Source organism: Hyaena hyaena, unplaced genomic scaffold, assembly GCF_003009895.1.
Source record: "Hyaena hyaena isolate Hyena2069 unplaced genomic scaffold, ASM300989v1 scaffold_1027, whole genome shotgun sequence".
In the NCBI taxonomy this organism is placed as follows: domain Eukaryota; kingdom Metazoa; phylum Chordata; class Mammalia; order Carnivora; family Hyaenidae; genus Hyaena; species Hyaena hyaena.
This window is the reverse complement of record NW_024081658.1, coordinates 261521-284921: the sequence shown is the minus strand read 5'-3', so window position 1 is coordinate 284921 and position 23401 is coordinate 261521. Positions and strand designations below refer to the sequence as shown.

Here is a 23401-nt window from a genome sequence, read left to right as displayed (position 1 = left end):
CTTCCGGTTACATAGTCCCCACTCCTCACCTTACTGCCACTTGGTCATCTCTCCATAACAACACACCATATTAGAATTCTCATTCACTTGACTGCTGCTTTCACTAGACCAGAACATCCCAGCTGGTGTAGCAGGAATAGGTTCCCTGTGAATCATAAGACTGGAAATGTCTCATTATAAACTGAAAATCACTTTTCAGTAATTAAGTTTACAGAAGTTAAAGTGATATTTGACCATTGTGTATATGACACTGCCTCTTACAGTTTTCTTAGTTCAGCAATCACTGGTTTTGTTTTATAATTTTTAGTAATCATTGTTTTAACATATAAGATTTTATGCCCAGCACTCATCACTACAGCATGTTCTATAGTCTCTCTCCCTAACCTTTCTGCAATTCATCCCAGATGAAGTCTGCAAATCTCTGTGGTCACTGGTGATATCCCATCAATATTCCCACATTTAAATATTTAGATTTAATTAGGTTTGTTTTTTCACATTTGAAACTACTTTAGGAAGAACATAGGGGTTTGGGGAGGGGTTGGATCTTTTTGTAGTGTTACTGATGTTGTTATTATCAGGTGCTGGATGTTTCCATGGGAAACTTGGTTGAATTTGTTAATTTTAGCCAGTTTTACTTGTTAATTGCCTTTTGATACTAACAGGAAATTATCGTAAGTATATGGTATAAAGCAAATGCAGTTGTCTCACCAAGCCCAATATAAAACTATCTCAGAGCCCCTCTATTTTACTGACTGGCACCATGAAAATATCACCATTTTCTCTGTGGACCATGGTATGAAAAAGGAGGTACCACTCTAGACTGTAACCTCCATGACTGGGTCATCTCTGTATCCTCAAGACCTTAGATAACCGCTAGCACAGAAAGAGTTCAGTATATTCTCTCTTTTATAAACATAAATGTATTTGTGGAATGAATTATTTATAAATTATAAAGTGATAAGAGCCATAAGAGGATTACAAATAGAATTATAGGTAGTTGACAGAAGGATTCATATTTACTGAACACCCTGTGTGTTGGATGCTATACTGAGTAGGGTGCTTTAAATGTATGATTGATCATAAAAGTAATCAGCCTTGTTAAATACTTTGTAGCAAAGCTGAATGTACCACAGACAGTACCCACCTTCATTTTGAATGCTGTAATCAGCCTGGCATACATGGGAGGCAATGATCCAATCATCTGGGTTGTGAGGTCACTTCAGAGCTAAAATGAGCCTTTTCTTCTTAGACATAGGGAATTTAAGCCATTAATTATTCTAACAACTCAAGATATCTTTCTTATTAACAAGAAGCCTCTTCCTTAGAGACATTTTATACAAAGAAAATGTGGTGAATGTTCTTAAGACATCCTGGTAAAAATAAATGATTTTTCTTGTTACCAGTTTTTCATTTACTTCATACCTCAATTTTAGATTACAAAACTCCTAGAAGAATTAAGAGAAGCCAGAGAAAACCATACACCAGAGATGAAACATTTCATGGGCTTAGAAAAGAAAATTAAACAGTTGGAAATGAGGCATGAGCAAAGAGAGCAGGAACTTCAGCAGGTAAAGTAGTAAATCATATTTACATGTTTGTATAGCTCTTCAGTTTTAAGTACCTCTAGTTTGCTGGAGTTTTGCCATCGGTAGCAAAAAGTGTTTCATTGCATATTGATCTTATTAAGAATAAATACAGCATTTAAGAGCACATAGGACTTTAAATTTCAAAAACCTGAAGTTTGGTTTTCCTTATCTCTGGAATAATAGAGAACCAACTTATATCATATTGTTAATTATTGATGGCTGCCTAAAGTGTTAGGCATTTTACCTAGGGAATGAGTCTTTGGAAGCCATATTCTGTATTCCAGCCATTTCATATTTGTAAGAAATGTTTGTGAGAAATAGTAATATTAAAATGTAATCATTTAAAATATTATATGCCTAGTACTAGTAATATCACAATTACTACAGCTAATGATAGATAAATAGAAATTAAAAATGGCTGAAGTAAGGGCACAGTGTTTTTAGGCATTAGCCTCTCTGCTGATGTTTAGCTTTTCTTGAACAGTATATTGGTCTGCTTGAACTGCCGCAACAAAATACCGTAAATTGGGTTGCTTAAAAAATAAATTGATTTTTAAAAAAAAAATAATAAAAAATAAATTGATTTTCTCACAGTTCTGGAGGCCAGAAGTCTAAGATTAAATGTCCATCTGATTCATTATGGTGAGCACACTTTACCTGGCTTGCAGAGGGCCTTTCCTCAGTGTTAGACCAGATATACTTAACAGCTATTGGATGTAATGGGCTGTATATAGCAGCAGCATATACACTCTTTTCAAGTGCACATGGACTAATCTTTAGGATAGATCACATTAGACCACAAAATAAGCTTTGGAATATTAAGAACTTTGAAATCAAAGTAAGCATCTTCTTCAACCATGATGGTCTGAAACTACAAATCAATTGCAAAAATAAAAGAAATAGAACACAAATACATGGAGACTAATCAAGATGCTACTAAATAACCAATAGGTCAATGAAGAAATCATAGCAGAAATTTAAAAATACCTTGAGACAAATGAAAATGGAAACACAATATTCCAAAATCTTTTAGACACAGCAAAAGCAGTTCTATGAGGGGAATTTTTTTTTTTACAGCTATACAGGCCTACCTCAACAAAGAAGAAAAATCTCAAACAGTCTAACATTACACATAAAGGAACTAAAACCAACAAAGCTCAAAGGTAGAAAAGGAAGGAAATAACAAAGATCAGGACAGAAATAATGTAATAGAGAGAAAAAAATAGGGAAGATCAATGAACCTAAGAGCTGGTTCTTTGAAAGATAAAACTGATAAGCCTATAGCCAGAACCCTCAAGGAAATGAGAAGACTTCAATAAATAAAAAAATGAAAAAGGGAGAGTTATAACCACCACAGAAATACAAAGGATTATAAAAGACTACAGTGAAAGATTATATGCCAACAAATTGAACAACCTAGAAGAAAAGGATTTTTGTAAATATATAATCTTCCATGATTGAATCAGGAAGAAATAGAAAATCTAAACAAACTAATTACTAGTAACAATTGAATTGGTGGGGCAGAGGTGGCTCAATCAGTTTTATGTCTGACTCTTGGTTTCTGCTCGGGTCATGATCCCAGGATCATGGGAGCAAGCCCCATATGGAGCTCCATGCTGAGCGTGGAACCTGATTAATGTGGACTCTCTCTTTCCTTCAGCTTCTCTCCCCGAGTTGTTCTCTAAAAATAAAAAAAAAAAAAAACAATAAAACAACAAAATTGGTAATCAAAAACTCCCAGCAAAGAAAAATCTAGGACCAGATGGCTTTAAATGTTTGGAAGAATTCACATGTAAAGAAGAATTAACACCAATCCTCCTCAAACTAACCCCCACCCTCCCCCCCAAAAAAAAACACTGAAGAGGAGGGAATGTTTTCAGATTTCTTCTGTAATGCCAATATTACCCTACCAACAACAGAGACACTGCAAAAAAAGAAAATTACAGAAAGAAGAAAATTCCCTGATGAACATAGATGTAAAAATCCTTAACAAAATATTAGTAAACTGAATTCAAAAATACATTAAAAGGATCATTCACCATAATGTGGTGGATTTATTCCAAGGATACAAGGATGGTTGAATGTCTTCAAAACAATACCACATAAACAACATGAAAGATAAAAATCATATGATGATTTCAGTAGATGCAAAAAAGCCTTTGACAAATTTCAGCATACATTCATAATAAAAATGCTCAGTATACTGGGTATAGATGGGACATAAGTAAGGCCACATAGGACGAACCCACAGTGGATATTAAACTCCTCAGTGAAAACCTAAAAAGTTAGCTTTTTCATTATTGTCAGGAACAAGGATGTCCACCCTCACCACTTTTACTCCAAGCTAGTACCACAGGTCATAGCCACAACAACCAGGCAAGAAATAAAAAGCATGCAAATTGATAAGGATGAAGTATCATTGTCACTATTTACAGATAACACTGATAATGTATATAGAAAACCATAAAAATTCCACCAAAAATCTATTAGAATAAATTAATTCAGTAAAGTTGCAGGATACAAAATTAATATACAGACATCTGTTGCATTTCTGTACACTAACAACCAGCAAAAAGAAATTAAGACCATCACTTAATAACTGCATCATAAATAAGAACATACATAAGAATAAGTTTAAGAGTTAAGAGCCCTGTCCTCTGAAAACTGTAATACATAGAGAAAAGAATTTGAAGATGACACATTGAATAGAAAGATACACATGGATTGGAGAAATACTATTCAAATGTTCATACTACCCAAAGAAATCTGCAGATGGCGTGCAATCCCTCTCAAAATAGCAGTAGTAGCACTTTTCATAGAACTAGAATATCCATAAAGTTAATATGTAATCACAAAAGACTCCAAATAGCCAAAGCAGTCTTGAGAAAGAACAAAGCTGGAGGCATCACACTGCCAGTTTTCCAACAGTATTACAAAACTATAACAATGAAAACACTGTGGTACTGGCGTGAAAATAGACACACAGATCAATGGAACAGAATAGAAAACTCAGAAATGAACCCACGCTTATATGTCTATGACAAAGGAGACAAGAATATGCAGTGAAGGTAAGATCATCTCTTTAATAAATGGTGCTGGGAAAACTAGACAGCTGCATCCAAAAGAATGTAAGATGACCACTATCTTATGCCATATATTAAAAAAACAAACAAACCTCAAAATGTATTAAAGACCTGAGTGTGAGACCTGAAACCATAAAACTATTTTAAAAAACAGTAAACTCTTGGAAATTGGTCTTGGCAATGTTTTGGGGGGATAGGTCTCCTCAGACAAGGAGAACAAAAGCAAAAATAAACCATTGGACTTCATCAAACTCCACATGGGGCACCTGAGTGGTTCAGTTGGTTAAGCATCCAACTTTCATTTAGGTCACGATCTCATGGCTTCTGAGTTCGAGCCCCTCATCAGGCTTTCTGTCACCGCAGAGCCCACTTTGGATCCTCTGTCTCCCTCTCTCTTTGCCCCTCCCCCAACTTGTGCTCTGTCAAGAATAGGTATTTTAAAAAGTAATTTAAAAAAAATTAAAAGTGGGGCACTGGGTGGCTCAGTCAGTTAAGCGTACGACTTCGGCTCAGGTCATGATCTCACGGTTTGTGAGTTCAAGCCCCGTGTCGGCCTCTGTGCTGACAGCTAGCTCAGAGCCTGGAGCCTGCTTCAGAGTCTGTATCTCCCTCTGTCTCTCTGATCCTCCCCTGCTCACGCTGTCTCTGTCTCTCTCAGAAATAAACAAACATTAAAAAACTTTTTAATAAAATTAAAAGCTTTTGCACAGGAAGGAAAACAAAATGAAAAGAAAGCCTATTGAATGCGAGAAGGTATTTGCAAATGATATATCCAGTAAAGCGTTGATATCCACAACAAATAAAGCACTCCTAACTCAACACCAAAAAAATCTAATTTAAAAATGAGCAGTAGACCTGAATATTTTTATAAAGACATATAGATGACCAACAAACACATGAAAATATGCTCAACCTCACTAATCAGGAAAATGCAAATGAAAAGTACAATGAGAGATCACCTACTGTCAGGATGGATAGTGTAAAAAATACAAGGGATAATAGGTGTTGCTGAAGATGTGAAGAAAAAGCAACCCTCATGCACTATTGGTGGGAATATATGTTGTTCCCTTCACGATGGAAAACAATATGAAAGTTCCTCAAAAAATTAAAAATAGAAGTACCATACTATTCAGCAATTCACTTCTGGTATTTACCTAAAGGAAATGAAACCACATTCAAAAAAAATATATATACACCTCTATGTTTGTTGCACCATTATTTACAATAGCCATGATATGGAAACAACCTAAGGTCCATCAATAGATGAGTAGGAAAAAGTGTGATATGTATGCACATGTGTTTGTGTGGAATATACATATAGTGGGATATTACTCATCAATAAAGAAGAATGGAATTTTGCCATTTGCTGCAACATGGATGGGATTAGAGGGTATTATTCTAAGTGAAATAAGTCTGAGAAAGACAAATACTGTATGATTTCACTTACACGTGGGATATAAAAACAAAACAGACTCATAAATACAGAGAACAAACTGCTAGTTGCCAGAGGTGAGATTGATGGGGGAATAGGAGAAATAGGTGAAGGAGACTAAGAGACACAAACTTGCAGTTACAAAATAAATAAGTCACAAATATTTAAAGTATAGTGAAGGGGAATATAGGTAATAATACTGTAGTATTATTATATAGTGGCAGATAATAACTATAATTGTAATGAGCATTTTGTAATGTAAATATTAAATACTATGTTGTATATCTGAAACTATATTGTACGTCAACTACAAAGCAAAAAATAAAGTCAGTTAGTCTAAATATACTACTAAGACATCAGATTACAAAGAAGGAGCACATAAAGAAAGGAATAGAAGAACTACAGAATACCCAGAAAATAACAGAATGTAAATATACACTCATCAATAATTCCTTTAAATGAAAATAGACTAAATTCTCCCATGAAAAGGTATAGGTAACTAGATTTAAAAAAGAAAGCAGTGCGGGGGGCATCTGTATGCTGTCTACTAAAGATGCACTTCATGTAAGAAAACAGACTCAAAGTGAAGGAAGGGTAAAAGGTATTTCATACAAATGGGAACCAATAGGAAGCTTTGCTAACTATATCAGATAAAACTGACTATAAAACAAACTGTAATAAACAAAAGTCATTTCATAGTGATAAAGGAGCGATCAAATATAACACTAGCAAATATTATGAATGCACCATAGAAGCACTTAAATACATAAATGAAATTCTAACAAACCTAAAGGGAGAAAGAGCAATACAAAAATAGTAGAGAACTTTTGTGGGTTTTTTTGTTTTTGTTGTTGTTGTTTTAGTTTTAATTAAATTCTATTTAGTTAACGTACAGTGTAATACTAGTTTTAAGTGTACAATTTAGTGATTCAACACTTACATATAGCACCTGGTGCTCATCACAACAAGTAGGGAACTTTAATACCCCACTTACATCAACAGGTGGATCATCCAGACAGAAAACTCTTTAAGGAAACATTGGCCTAAAACAATACATTATGGGTACAATGGAATTAACATATACAGAACATTTCATCCAAAAGTAAAAATATATATTTTTAAGCATATATGGAACATTTTCATTATATATTAGGATAGATCATATATTAGGCCATGAAACAAGGCTAAATAAATTTAAGATTGAAATATCTAGCCAGTTTCCCCCAAACACAGTGGTATGAAACTAGAAATCACAAGAAAAAAAAAGGAAAATTCACAAATGTGTGTAATTAAATCACATGCTCTAAAACAATCAATATATTGGTCAAAGAACAAATCAAAAGAGAAATTTGAAAATATTTTCAGACAGTTGAAGATGGAAACACAATATACCAAAACTTAGAGGATGCAGAAAATAATTCTGAGAGAATTTCATAGCAATAAATTCATGTATAAAGAAACAAAAAAGATTTCACATAGACAACTTTAAACCTCAAGGAACTAGAAAGAGAAGAATAAATGAAGCCCAAAGTTGGCAGAAGGAAATAACAAGAAGCAGAAATAAATGAAATAAAACTAAAAAGATCAAAGAAACTAAGAGTTGGTTCTTTTGTAAAATTAACAATCCTTTAGATAGACTAACCAAGAAAAGAGAGAAAACTAAAATAAATGAAATCAAAATGAAAGAAGAGACATTACAACTGATAACCCCAGAAATACAAAGGATAAGAGACTGGTATGAATAATTATACACCAGCAAATTGGACAATACATTCCTGGGAACATAAAACTTAACAAGAAGGCATCATGAAGACATAGAAAATCTGAAAAGACTGATTATCAATTCAGTTTCTTTAATAATAGTAAAAAACCTCTCAACAAACAACATCCGGGACCAGAGGGCTTCCCTGGTGATTTCTAAAAACATTTAAAGAAGAATCAGTACCAGTCCTTTTCAAACATTTGCAAACCAACAAACAAAAAAAGAGGAGGGAATTCTTTCAAACTTATTTTGCAGGGCCAACATCACTCTGGTACCAAAACCTTGCAAGGATGCCACAAGAAAACACTGGCCAGTATCCCTCATGAACATAGATGCAGAAATCATCAACAAAATATTATCAAGTCAAATTCAGCAATACATTATAAGAGAATCATACACCATCAAGTTGGATTTATTCCAGAGATACAAAGATGGTTCCCCATCCACAAATCAGTGTGATACACCTCATTAACAAAATAAAGAGTAAAAAGCATAAGATTATCTCAATGGATACAGAAAAGGCATTTGACAAAGTTCGACATCTTTTCCTGATAGAAACTCAACAAGTGATATAGAGGGAAGGTACCGCAACATAATAAAATGCACATATTAAAAAATCATAGCTATCCCCATAATCCATGGTGATAAGCTGAAAGCTTTACCTTTAAGATCACGAACAAGGTAAGGACAGCTCACTCACACCACATTTATTCAAAATAGTTTCGGAAATCTTAAGCAGAGCAATTAGTCAAGAAATAAAATGCCCCCAAATTAGAAAGGAAGAACTGGAACTACCACTTTTTGCAGATGATATGACATAATACTTAAGAAACCTTAAAGACTTTACCAAAAAACTATTAGAACTAATAAACTAATTCAGTAAGGTTGCTGAATACAAAACTAATATACAGGAATCTGCTGCATTCCTATGCACTAATAACAAACCAGCAGAAATTTTTTTTTGTTAATTTAAAAACATTTAAATGCCATGCTCATAGATATAGACAGTAGATAGGTGCTTTCCAGAGGTAGGACTTGGGATGTAGGCAAAATGGGTATAGGGAGACAAAGGTACAAACTTCCAGCTAAAATAAATAAGTTATAGGGATGTAATATACAGTTTGGTGACTGTAGTTAATATAATAAACTGTATATTTTAAAGCTGTTAAAGAGTAGATCTCAAAAGTTCTCCTTACTAGAAGAACAAATTTTTAACTATGTATGATAATAGATATTAGACTAGTATTATGTGGTGATCTTTCTGCAGTATACGCAGATATCAATCATTGTCATACACGTGAACCTGATATAATGGTATATATTTGTACCAATACAATAAACAGAAGAAGCTAATTAAGTTCATCATCACTAGACCTACCTTAAAATAAATGCTAAATGGAATTTGACAGGTGGATATAAAATGAAGCTAATTAACGTATTTAAAATGTATGAATGTTAGGTATAAAACTCACTGGAAATGGTAGTCAAAATCAGATTCACTAATACTGTAGTGGTGGTTCATAATTCATTTATATCTCTAGTTTAAAAGTTAAAAACTGGGGTGCCTGGGTGGTTCAGTCGGTTAAGCGTCCGACTTCGGTTCAGGTCATGATCTCATGGTTCGTGGGTTCGAGCCCCACGTCGGGCTCTATGCTGACAGCTAGTTCAGAGCCTGGAGCCTGTTTCAGATTCTCTCCCTCTCTCTCTGACCCTCCCCTGCTCACGCTTTCTCTCTCTCTCTCTCTCAGAAATAAAACAGTAAAAAAATTTTTATAAAACATAAAAATAAATAAAAGTTAAAAAAACAAACATTAAAAAGAACCATAACTATACTAATTTGTTATTGGTTGCAAAATATAAAAATGTTCATTTTAACATCAATCACCTAAAGATGGGGGAGGGGTGGAGTAAAAGTATAAAATTATCCACTTAGATTGTATATTATATTTTATGTAAGCTTCATGGTAACCAAAAAGAAAATCCTGTACCAATTACAGAAAAGATTATGATAAAGGAGTCCAAGCATACCACCACAAAAAGTCATCACATCACAAAAGATGACTGCAGGAGGGAAGAAGCAGGCAACATAGGATTTACAAAGCAGCAAAAAGCAACAAAATGGCAATAGTAAATCATTATCTATCAGTAATTCCTTTAAATGTTTGTGGATTAAATACTTCATTCAAACCACACAGTTCCCAAGTGGATGAAATAGAGATCCAAACAATATGCCACCTACAAGAGACTTTAGTTTTAAGACAGACATCATAGGCTGAATGAAGGGACAGAGAAAGGTATTTCAATCAAATGGTAACTAATAGAAATCAGGAGTAACTATAATGATACCAGACAAAATAGATTTTAAGCTAAAAATCTCCAAAAGAGACAAAGGTAATTTTATAATGATAAAAGGATCAATCTATCAATTAGATATATCAGTTGTAATTATTTATGCATCCAACATCAGAGCACCTATGCATAGAAAAATAAATAGCAATACAATGACATAGAAAGGATATCAATGGATAGATCCATCCAATCAGTAAAGAAACAGTGGGATTTAAACAATACTACAGACAGAATGGACCTAACAGACATACACAGTACATTCCTTCCAACAGCAGCAAAATATACATTCTTCTCAAGCACTCAAGGAAAATATTCCAGCATAGATAATATGGTAGGCCACAAAAGCCTTAGCAATTTTAAGATTGAAATCACAGCAAGTGCATTTTCTGAACACAATATTAGGAAACTAGAAGTCAACAGGAAGAAGAAAACTGGAAAATTCACAAATACATAGAAATTCAACAACACACTCCTAAATAACCAATGGATCAAGGAAGAAATTAAAAGTAAAGTAATTATTTGAGGCAAAAGAAAATGGAAGCACAACATACCAAAACTTCTGGGTAGTAGCAAAAGCAGTTTTAAGAGGGAAGGTTGTAGTGATAAATGCATATACATCAAGAAAAAATTCTCAAACAACTTAACTTACCAGCTCAAGAGACTAGAAGAACAAAATAATCCCAAAGTTAGCAGAAGGATAGAAATAAAGATTAGAGCAAAAGTAAATGAAATGGAGTATAGGAAGGTAATAGAAAAAGATCAACAAAACTCTAGGAGTTGGTTCTTTGAAAAGAGAAAGTTGACAAACCATCAGCTAGACCAATGAAGAAATAAGAGAGGACTTAAAATCATAAATAGAAGAGGCAACATTACAACTGATACCAGAGAAATGCAGAGGATAATAGGAGATTACCATATACAGCTATATGCCAACAAACAGGACAAACTATAAGAAATCAATAAATTGCTAGAAACATACAACCTACCAAGTCTGAATCATTAAGAAACAGAAAATCTGAACAGATCAATTACTAATAAGAAGACAGAATCAGCAATCAAAAATCTCCAACAAAGAGAAACTCAGGACCAGATGACTTCACAGGTGTAGTCTACCACACTTTTTTTTTTTTTTTTTTAAATTTAAATTCAAGTTAGTTAACATACAGTGTAGTATTGGTTTCAGGAATAGAACCCAGTGATTCATCACTTCCATATAACACCCAGTGCTCATCTCAACAAGTGCCCTCCTTAATGCCCATCACTCATTTAGTCCATCTCCCCCCCCACTTTCCCTCCATCATTTCTCAGTTTATTCTGTATTCTCTATATATCTCTATTTTTATCTTATTTTTCCTTCCCTTCCTGTGTGTTCATCTGGTTTGTTTCTTAAATTCCATATATGAGTAAAATCATAAGCTTATATTTGTCTTTCTCTGACCGACTTATTTTGCTTAACATGATACATTCTAGTTCCATCCACGTTGTTGCAAATGGCAAGATTTCATTCTTTTTGATTGCTAAGTAATGTTTCATTGTTATATGTATATCCATATCTTTATCCATTCATCAGTCAATGGACCTTTGGGCTCTTTCCATAATTTAGCTATTGTTGATAGCACTGCTATAGACGTTGCGGTGAATATGCCCCTTCAAATCAGCATTTTTGTATCCTTTGGATAAATACCTAGTAGTGCAATTGCTGGGTCATAGGGTAGTTCTATTTTTAATTTTTTGAGGAACTTCCATACTGTTTGGATTCCAGAGCGGCTGCACCAGTTTGCATTCTCACCAGCTGGGCAAAAGAGATCCTCTTTCTCCACATCCTCGGCAACATCTGTTGTCTCCTCCGTTGTTCATTGTAGCCCCCCAGACAGGTGTGAGGTGGTATCTCATTGTGGTTTTATTTGTATTTCTCTAATGATGAGGGATGTTGAATGAACATCTTTTCATGTGTCTGTTAGTCCTCTGAATGTCTTTGGAAAAGTGTCTATTCATGTCTTCTGCCCATTTCCTCACTGTATTATTTGTTTTTAGGATGTTAAGTTTGATAAGTTCCTTATAGATTGATACTAATTATCAGATAGGTCATTTGCAAATATCTTCTCCCATTCTGTAGGCTGCCTTTTTAGTTTTGTTGATTGTTTCCTTCACTGCACTAAAGACTTTTATTTTGATGAGGTCCCAGTAGTTCCTTTTTTCTTTTGTTTCCCTTGCCTCCTGAGGCATATCTGGTAACAAGTTGTTGTGGCTGAGGTCAAAGAGGTTGTTGTCTGTGTTTTCCTGTAAGATTTTGATGGTTTCCTGTTTCACATTTAGTTCTTTCATCCATTTTGAGTTTATTTTTGTGTATAGTGTAAGAAAGTTGTATTCTACCAATTCTTCTCAAACTCTTCCAAAAAGTAAAAAAGAAGGGAACACTCCCAAGCTCATTTTTACAAAGCCATATTACCCTGGTAAGAAAGTCAGAGAAGGGGGCGCCTGGGTGGCTCAGTCAGTTAAGCGTCTGACTTCAGCTCAGGTCATGATCTCATAGTTTGTGGATTTGAGCCCCATGTCAGGCTCTGGGCTCATAGCTAGCCTGCTTCAGATTCTGTATCTCCCTCTCTCTCTCTCTCTGACCCTCCCCTGCTCACACTGTCTCTCTCTCTCTCTCAGAAATAAATAAAAACATTTTTTAAAAAGTCAGATAAGGACACTATAAGCAAAGAAAAACTATAGGCCAACATCCCAGATAAATACAGATGCAAAAATTTTCAAAAAATGTTAGCAAATCAAATTAAACAGCACATTAGAAGGACCATGCACTGTGATCAAGTGGGATTCATCCCTGGGATGTGAGGATGGTTCAGTATATGCAAGTCAGTAAAATGTGATGTATCACATTAACTGAATGACAGTTACAAATCCTATGATCATCTGAATAGATACGGAAAGAGCAGAGCATTTGACAAAATGCAGGATCTATTCATGATGCAAAAAACAAAACAAAACAAAAAAACCCTCAACAAATTAGATATAGAAGGAATACCAAAACATAATAAAGGCATGGGTTTACTTCTGGGCTCTAAATTGTCTGTCTATCTGTATTGTGTATTTGAAAGTTGCTAAGAAAGTAAATCTTAAGTTTTCATCACAAGGAAAAAATTTTAAACTATGAAGTGATGGATGTTAACTTACTTTATTGTTGTAATCATTTTCATAATATGTATATCAAATCGTTTTGCACCTTAAACTTAGTGTTATATGTCAGTTATATCAATATAAATGGAAAAAAGTGGTTAAATGCCAAATTTCAGTAGACATCCAAAATTTTCAAAGTATGTTTAAAGCTTAGAATTGAAAATTCATACAGCATTGTGATTTGTGATTTAGATTAACTCAAGTACCTATTTATATAATATTTCTCCAGTGCTTTTATTTTAGGATTGTGAAGTTATTTGATAACCAGACAGAATTCTAGATAAAAAGTATGTTGGAAAGGGGCACTTGGGTAGCTCAGTTAAGCACCCGACTCTTGGTTTCGGCTCAGGTCATGATCTCACAGTTTCATGAGTTTGAGCCCCACGTAGGGCTCTGTGATGGCAGCACAGAGCCTGCCTTGGGATTCTCTCTCTCTCTTCCTCTCTCCCTGGCCCTCCCCCATTCATGCTGTCTTTGTCTCAAATAAATAAAGCTTTAAAAAAATTATATTGGAGAGATCCAACATATTTAATACTTAGAAACATTACTGATTGTTGCCCTAGTTATTTGTTTTTGTATGTCCGGCTTTTAGTGGTTTATAATAATAATTCTCTTATGGTAAAGTATTTTGAAGTTACAAGAACTAGATTATAAGTCACTGGACAGGGTACCCTCATTTCACAGATGAAAATATTCACCCACATGAGCAAGACACTCTAGTGTGGTAGTTAAGGGACACTGAGGCCAGACTGCTTGCAAACCCTGACTCTGCCTCTAACCAGTTGTATATGAATCTTGAGCAAATTATTTTTTACTTATCTGTGCGTCTATTTCCCTACATGGTAAATGTGGGGAAGAGGGGTGGGAGAAATACATAGAATTCACCTCCTAGTGTTTCTCAGGGGTTAAAGGAGTTAATATATGTAAAATGCTTAAAACAAAGCCTGATACATGATAGATGCTACATGTGTGTACTTTTATCATCACTTTTACTGCTCTAATGTGTATTAATGACATGTGCTATGTATCAGAACTGTTTTGTGTCTAAAGTTCTAATCTTCAGAGGAACTACTGGTGGGAGGTGTTTGGATTCATACCAAGATATTAGAAATTTCTGATGCTTTGAATGCTACTTTTTTTAAAGCTTTGAGTTAAAAAAAAAAAAATAAAAAAAACTAAAACTCCTCCCTATCAGAATGAGAATTCCCAGTTCTTACTCTCTTCATCCGCAAGCTTGTTGATGGACACAGTGGAGCCCATTAAGTACGGCTCCCTCTCCTTCACCCTCCACTCTGCTACAGTCAGCATTGTTGCACTTGAGCTCTCTGAGGTGTTAAATCTTCACCCCCACTATGAACTGCAACAGTAATATGGATTTTTGTCTTGTTTTTTATTTTGTTTGCAGATAATACAGCAAACTCATCAAGTAGTAGAAACCGAGCAAAGCAAAGAAATTGAGAAATGGAAAAGACTTGCACAGTTGAAGAATCGTGAGTTGGACAAGTTCCGCACAGAATTAGACTCAATATTAGATGTTCTTCGAGAACTGCACCGGAAGGGGGTGGTGGTGCCTGTTGCTTTTGCAGATGAAGTGAATGCACCAGAGTATTACTAGCAACTGGGATTTCCTGTGACCTCAGAAAAGGCCAGATGATGGATGGTGAATGGGATTGTGCTGTCAGAAGAAGCCTTTTGAAAACGAATGTTCCAGTATGTTGCCAGAAAGCAAACAGTACAAGAGCAACATTACAAAATAAATTTCCCTAAACCAGTAAAAGCAAACAAAACACATTTTGCTGTATTTTACTGAAATTCATTAACCAGTCACATTTTAAGTAATTTGTGGACAAGTCCCCTTATGTCAGAGGATTAGAACTAGTGAGATTAGTTGTACAAGATCTAACTTAAATTCTAGATATGAAAAGAAGAAAACTGCTCGTCCTCTGCGATTTTTGACTAAGTGTGTATTCTTAATCCATAGTACCAGAAGAACAGCTCCTCTTGCCCATGGAAACTAGAAGAGCGGGAGCACAGTGGTTTAAACAGTCACCAGAGTAGCAGAACTTCCACAGCAGTTTTGGCAAGAATAACTTTGTACAAGCAGTGGGCTCCCTTGTGTTCTCCCAGATTTCCGCTTCTACCTCTGGGTGCCTCATTTTTGCACCTGATATAAAGGTGCAAAACTTATTTCACATGTAAAAGGGGAATTTGATTTACTCATTGTTTTAACCTTTTATGCTCCCTGTCTTAAATACTAGTCCTTTTTTGCAAGTTTATGACTATAAACAATGTAACATCTTTACTTCCTCTATTTAAAACATATGTTCATTAGAAAAAAGTAGAAGCATGCAAAGTAGTTGGATTGTTATTTTTTTTACAATGCCCATTTCCAGAAGCAGATAATATATAAAATGCTGGTGAGTTAAAGCCATAGCCACCTTATTTTCAAGTGTTTGGACCTTGTGCTGTCCGATAGAAGTATAATAGGAGTCACGTGTAATTTTCAACGTTCTTATAACAGCATTTAAAAAGATAAAAAGAAACAAATGAAATTAATTTTGGTAATTTATATAATTGATCTAAGTATCAGTATAAAAATGGAGTTTTTACATTTTTTTCCATACTTTGTCTCCAAAATCTGGTATATTTTACATGTCAGCACAACTGCATTTCAACTAGCCACATTCCAGGTGCTCAGTTACTATATACCAGTAAGTGCAATTCAGAAGGAATAATTAAAGGGTGAAACACTTTATAGAAGACAGGTAAAATAGGTCTTGGTGAAATTATGGGTAGCAAATGTGAAATGTGGAAATATAAGGAATACAATTAAATTCTTAATGTTCAGCATTTCTGTCCTTAAGATGGTAGAAAAAGCATTAATTCAGGTAGCTGTATTTATGTGAAAGGATTTTAAGTTATAATATAAACTATTTTGGTTATTAATTGAGTGTATTTTTGTGTTTTTTAAATCTGCAAACCTTAGTTTATAGCTACACCCATCTCTCCCTTTGTCCTTTTGACTATCCATTAGCCATTCATTCCAAGCACAAACACGGTTCATTCTGAAACACAAAGAAGTGCAAACATCAAATAGATTATTACTTACAGAAAAAAAGTACATCCTATTTTGATAAGGATTCTTTCTTCTTTTGGAATAAGCTGTGCACATGGCAGGTGTTCAATTCTGTTTACAGACTAAAGATCCCTAAGTACTATCAGAATTACTAGTTGCAACTAAAAACCTCAGGAACCATACTCCATTCCTTAGTCATTGCCTTAAGGGTCTAGCATGAGAACACAGAAGATATAATACTTAGGCTATCTTGAATAGGGAGACTTTTATGGAGAATTAAGCTCCAGAAAGTATCAGTCCCCTGCTACTAATTATATCCCCCTCACAAGGTCCTAAGGTACCAGCATCCACGGGGCAGGAACCTCACCAGGATATGGCTTGCTGCCGACTCCACTGCTTTTGTGCAGAGGGATTTCTGATTCGATCTGTTACTTAGAGCCCACAGCATTCTAGAACTAGTATCAACCCATCACTCTTGGGAAATCTAGGCTTTAGTATTAGGGCCCCATTCCCTATTACAAAAATCCTAGATTGGTGACAAAATGCTAAGAAGGTGAAAATAAGTATTTCTCCTTCCCACCCATACTACTAAGAGCTCTAATTAGGGCAGATCCACAGCACATTATGTTCCATAGCGTTTCACACGATCATGCTTTGAAGGGCTCGTTAACAATAGGTAGTGAGAGGAGTGAAGTTTGAAAGTTTTCCAAACCTCCCTAGTTACTATGATTCTATTTGGGTTTTTGAACCCATGAATTAGAGCATTCACTTGCAGTTTCTGTAGAAAAGTCCAAAATGGAAAGCATATGTATTCTTTCTCAGCACCTGTCCAGCCCTAATTGGCCTATTTACTATTCCCCTCTAGTCTAAACCATAGCAAGTCCATTTGTCTCCAGGTTTGCTGAAAGCTCAAGTCACAACCACCTAAACAGACAAATAGGAGAGAACATTCCTTCCCACCCACACTCGCTTTGTAGGATTGTTCTAAGAAATAAGTTTGAAGGGCAGGATCTACTCTATAGATAGGGCAAATCTATAGAAGGAAGGGAAGCACAGAGTTTGATCAGAACAAAATTAATTAGTAAATTCAGGAACAAGCAAACTGGATTAGACTTTATGAAGAAGGAAAAAAAAGGGGGGAGGGAGTGGTAATCGTACCAGGTAAGCACTTGTAGAGCACAAAAGCTAAGAAGCAAGAACACAGCAGGAATCTGACCCAGTGGAGCTACTCTAAGCCTTCCTTGCACTTGAATCCTTAATGGTCCCCTGCCAATAGTCCCCCACCTCGGGGTACTGATATTACAGCGAGAAAATCCTGTTACGGGGGACAGATGGTGGTAGACTGCACATGATCGGTGTTTAAGTTCTTGGAGAAAGGTCTGGAAGGGATTTTGGAGAAGAATTTGTAAGGTAGGCGAAAGTCATGAGGGAAAGAATATTCATAGAAGAGTTAAACTGAACCTGCTTATTGGAAACGACTGAGTAGAATGAAGCATGGGAGGATGGGGTTTCCTCACGCCAGCCCTGGGCAGTAAGTGTAAATCAGATTTCCATGCCCATGTCTTCCCAGTTAAGCTCATTATCATGGCCACATGTAAGGAGCCCTAATAACTAGCAGGAGCTCATTCCCCTGGCTTGGGATCAGAGCCTTCACAGCAGCTCAGTCCCTCATACATAATAGGGGCTTAGTAAACTAATTGCCTTTTGTCCCTTGACCTTCATCTACAACGATAACCCTCACCTCCCTCCATCCCCAGAGACTGTGTCTGCACTCTATAAGAGGATAACGTTGGGTCTGCAGCTCTACCTTTCTTCTCCGAGTGCCGGCCCCCATTCCCAGTTCCTCCCAGAATTACCCACTGTTCTCAAAAAAGTCAACATGTTTGAAACCAGCTCCTCATGTTTCTTCCTGAAACCAGATGCCCACTCCCCTGGGTTTCAGCATTCTCCAGACAGTTCTAAACCTTGAGGTATTCTCAACTCTCAGTCAATTCGGGATGCTAGAGCAAATTACCATAGACTGGGTGGCTTCAACAACAAACATTCATTTCTTATAGTTCTGGAGGCTGGGGAATGAATCCAAGATCAAGGTGAAGAGGTCTCTCTGCTTGTTGTATGCTCACAGGGTGAGAAGCAGAGAAGCAAGCTCTCCAGGGGCTTTTATAAGAGCACTACTCATTCATGATGGCTCTGCCCTTACAACTTCATCTAATCCTAATTAACCTCCCAAAGGCCCCACCATCACATTGGGTTTCAACATATAAATCTTGAGGGGACACAGTCCACATCAACTAACTCAGACACGTGGTCATCAAACCTGTAGCCAATTTCTTCAAAATAATGCTTATATCTACCTGTCCCTTTCCACTCCCATATCCACCAGCACGGAAACCCCATCAGCATTTCCTTCCTTTTAGCGTAGAGATGTAACTGATTACCGCTATGCTCTCCGCACCCCAAATACCCTGCAAAACAACACTGCGATGTAGTTCTTCCTAAAACTCTGCTTGATGCATACCAGCTTCCCACTTGACCCAGGTGATTTTTAGGTGTAAATGTTAGAATCCTTACCCTAAGCCTTCAAGGCACCACTCAGCATGACCTCGCCTTCCTCTCCACACTCCATTCCAGACCTCTAATCTCGTACACAAATATTCCCTATACCAGTTTTCTATTACTGCTGTAACAAATTACCACAAACCTAACGGCTTAAGACAGCACAGATTTGCCGTCTTACGGTTCCATAGATCAGAGGTCCAACACAGTTCTCATCGGGGTAAAATCAAAGTATCAGCAGAGCTGCATTCTTTCCGAAGACCCTGGGAGAAAACATTTCCTAGTTCTGTCCTGCTTTTCCTTCCCCTTTTCCACCTACTGGCGTTGCCCCCTCCCTCCATCCTCACAGCAGCCGTGCATCTCTCTGAGCATCCTTCCGTACCTCGGACCCAAGGCTCAGCTGGGAGAGGTTCTCCTCTTTTAAGGACCCAAGTGAGTAGATTGGCTCTACCTGGGCAATCCAGGATGCTCCTCCCATCTCTTCACTTCAGGATCCTTAACAGCACCTGCAAAGTCCCTTTTGCCATGTGAGTGCCTTTTCACAGGTGGCTACCTTGGGGGAGGTTAGCAGAGAGCATTATTCTGCCTACCACACTCCTCTCATTCAAACCAATCTTATAGCCATGCTGTCTATCCTAACACCTTTATGTCCTCCTTTCCATTTGACCATCTCACCCCTACCTCATCCTTTGTCCACACCAGGTTTTCATGATCACATTCTTCTCTAAATGGAATATATATTCTACATCTACTGCCTGGTTATAGCTCTCATTGTATACATACACATACACTCACTCACATACACGCATCCCTGTTCATCTCTTTATTTTCCTAGGATCTTCTAGACAAATCAGTCCCATGATGATAATGGCAGCATTGGCACAAGCCTCTCAAGGACTCTAATAAAAAAGGAAATCATTGCAAAGCTGCCACAGAAACAGGCTTAGAAGTAAATAACTGCTATAGTGTTTATGGAATCTAATGGTTAATCATTTTTTAACTTTTATACCACTATAGTTAAGATTGTAATGCAAATTTTCTTCAACCACTAACAGAGATTCTGTTTTAGGGGAAAAAAGCTTAAGGGTTGTTGTTTGTTTGTTTTAACAAATTGCCTTTGAAATGCATGATTCTTTAAGGAACACTAGCGTGGTTACAAATGAACGGGATTTATATACTCTCACCAGATGGAAAGACTAAGGGATAAAACCAAAAACCATTCATAACTGTGAATTTGAACCTCAAATTGATCACAGGAGAAACTATTATTCAAGGTGAGTATCATATCGACATGATGCCTGAATATGATGAGAAAGCTGATTTCCCTACTCATATAATTATGCTGCTAATGTGTTAGAAGCTGAAAATTTTCCTCATTGTATTTGTTCCTAATAAGTATGGAACCGTTTAGACTCTACAAAATCAGACTAAATATATCCCCATACTGCCAGATCACTGAGCTAAATCTCTCCCATAAGAAAGACACAATTATACTCCTAGAAAAATTCTTCCTGAGAATAATAGGCTTTTAGATGGTAGGAGCATTACTGCAGGTTCCCCCCGGTAGAGTTGGAGGGGACCAGGGGAAATTTAGCAGGTCTGAGTCGAGGTTTTGCTGCCCTAGTAGCCAAAGAGAGCATTGCTATTTTTAAAGATATGACACTCCCCCAAAAGTTCAATGAGGAGGGACTCTGTGAACAATAGAGTAAGACACAGCTGCATAATTGTCAACACAAGTCAATTAGAATATGTTTTGATATTGGGACAATGATTATCCTATTATTCTTTGAAAGTGCAGTAACAGCAACAAATGATCAGGTCTGAGGGAATCTGGGGAGATAACAAACAATAAACCATTCTAAATCTGTTGGACTCCTCGACACTATGCAGGAGATGAGATGGACATCTTTGCAGATCTCTCTTAATGCAGGGCTTACACCTGCAAAGACTAAAGCTCGTTTTGCAGCAGAGAGAGGGCACAAATCAAGATTCCTGATCTGGTGAGGTTTCCTAGACGGCAAGGAGATCAGAAAAGTACACAGAGCCAAGTATGAATAAATGCAGTAAGTGACCTATGGAGTGTGAAAGGAGCATGGAAGAAAAAGAAGAAATCCCTTTCACCTGGGACCTGGAAAGCTTTCTTTGGAAACGTGGCTTTGAGGATGGATCTTAAGAACTAGGTGGGATTTTGGCAGAACAGGATACAAGAATGGAAATTCCGAAAACTGATTCCAAAATTCATACAGAAACACAAATGACCCCAAATGGCTAAAACAACTTCAAACAAGAACAAAGTCAGGGGGACTTACACTATCTGATTTCAACACTAACTACAAAGCTACAGCAAGAAGTATGATTTGGCATAATATAGGCAAATAGGACAATGCAATGGAATAGAATATTCACAAATAAGCCAACGCATGTACATGCATGCTGGAAAAGTGATTTTCAGTAAAGGTGCAAAGGCAGCTCAGAAAGGCTCTTTTCAGCAAATTGTGCTGAAACAGATATCCTAATGCAAAAAATAAAAATAAACTTTGCACCTCACAAGATACATAAAGATGAACTCAAATGGATCCTAGACCTTAATATAAAACTTAAAACTATATTTTAGGGGGAAAAAAGATTAAGCATTTATGACCTTGAGTATGGTGAAGATTTCTTTGACATTACACCAAAATATGACCTATTTTTAAAAAGAATTGATAAATTGGACTTCACCAGAAGAAAAATCTGCTCTTCAAAGACATTGTTAAGTAGACTAAAAGACAAGCTATAGGCTGACAGAAGCTATTTGCAGATCACATATCTGATAAAAGACTTCTACCCAGAATAAAGAACCCTCAAAAGTCAATAATAAAACAAACATCCCCAATAAGACAAGGAGCCAAAGACACTTTACCAAATATATCCACATGCAAAATAAGCTTATGAAATGATGCTGAATAGCATTGGTTATTAGTGAAATGCAGGTGAAAACCATAATGAGTTAGGACTAAACACATATAGTAGAATGGCTAAATGTTTAAAAGATTGATCTTACAAAGTGTTGGTAAGAAAGCAAAACAACCAGAATTCATACACTGTGAAGAATTTAGACTATATAATCATTTTAGAAAATGTCCAGCAGTTTTTTAAAAAGAAACATTTATCTGCCATATGACCCAGATGTTCCTCTTCTAGGTGCTTAAGAAAAGAAAAGTACTGGGGGAGGAGGGGGCAAGATGGCGGAGGAGTAAGGCGCTCCGTACTTGCACTCTCGCCCATGTATCACACAGAAAAGATCTGAAGCCATTGGAAACCTTACAAAACCTGAGAGATTGGGAGAAAAATGACGCAGAATCCACTGAGAGAGCCTTCTATCGTTTGTGCGAACCGGGGAAGATAAAATCGGGCCTGGATCGGAGACTCCAGGGTGGGAGGCGATCCCCCTCTACCCTCTACGGGGAGTGAGAGGGGGATAAAGAGTCCGAAACAGAAAAACCTCTGCTCGGGGGGAAAAAACCTCCACTCGGGGCATAGAAAGACCATACTTGCCAAATACTTGCATGCCAGGTCCCCTCGCGCCAACTGGTCCCCGGGGTGCTGAGCGCACAGACTGCTGCTTTGTGTTGGCTCCTGGCGGCTGGACTTCAGAGTGGTGGCGCACCTGCCGCCATTGTAGCTCCCGGGCGGCTGGGGCCCCTGAAAGAGCCGCGCGGACACCGGGCGTCCGCGCTCCTGGCTGGCTGGGACTCGAGAGGGAAGGCAAAGAGCTAAAAACTGGGAAATTAGCCTGTGAGTTCATGTTTCGGGTGACGAGCCATAGAGGGACCCAGTTTTCCTCACTCCAGCGGGCTGGGCGCACCCGGCAGGCAAGCCCCCGTCCATGCTCGCCAGCCTGACCCAGAGAAGGAAGCAGTGATTCTGACTCCACCCCCAGAGCTCGGCAGGGGGCCTGGAATTGCCCGAGGGGGTTGCCTGGGAAGCTGTGTCTAAGGCAATTTCATCGGGGCGCACGGACTGGGATTTGGAGATTGGAACTGGCCTGGGTTGAAGAGTGCAACCAACTTCGGCTGCGCCCCCAGTACGGGGAGTTTATGTTATACCCAGATCGCAGTATCCTCACCGACCAGAGACCACCAGGGAGACTGAGTCACGTATGCAAAGGCAAAGGGCTTTATTATGGGCTTAAGCTCGGGCTCCCAGACCTCACCAGCGTATGGGTCCGTGCTGAGAGCCTTGAACAAGGGCAGAGTAGGGTTTTTATGGGGTTTGAGACGGGGGAGTTACAGAAGTTGTGACATGGGAACAGTGATCCAATCATAATAATTCAACATCATTGACAGCGGGTTTGACCATACACATTGTCTAGAGTATTCGTTACTTTTGGCGGGA

At 37.2% G+C, this 23401-nt stretch overlaps 1 protein-coding gene across 4 annotated transcripts in view; it reads left to right on the top strand.

Annotated features, from left to right (window-relative positions):
• The window catches only part of CEP162 (centrosomal protein 162), a 114110-nt gene extending 98927 nt beyond the window's left edge, over nt 1–15183 (top strand). For all 4 annotated transcript variants that reach the window (XM_039221827.1, XM_039221828.1, XM_039221826.1 and 1 more), the window contains 2 exons: nt 1434–1568; nt 14798–15183. In XM_039221827.1, the coding sequence (XP_039077758.1) occupies nt 1434–1568; nt 14798–15007 (345 nt within the window). In that variant the 3' untranslated portion in view covers nt 15008–15183. The remainder of the gene's footprint in view (nt 1–1433; nt 1569–14797) is intronic.
• Nucleotides 15184–23401: the final 8218 nt, after the last annotated feature.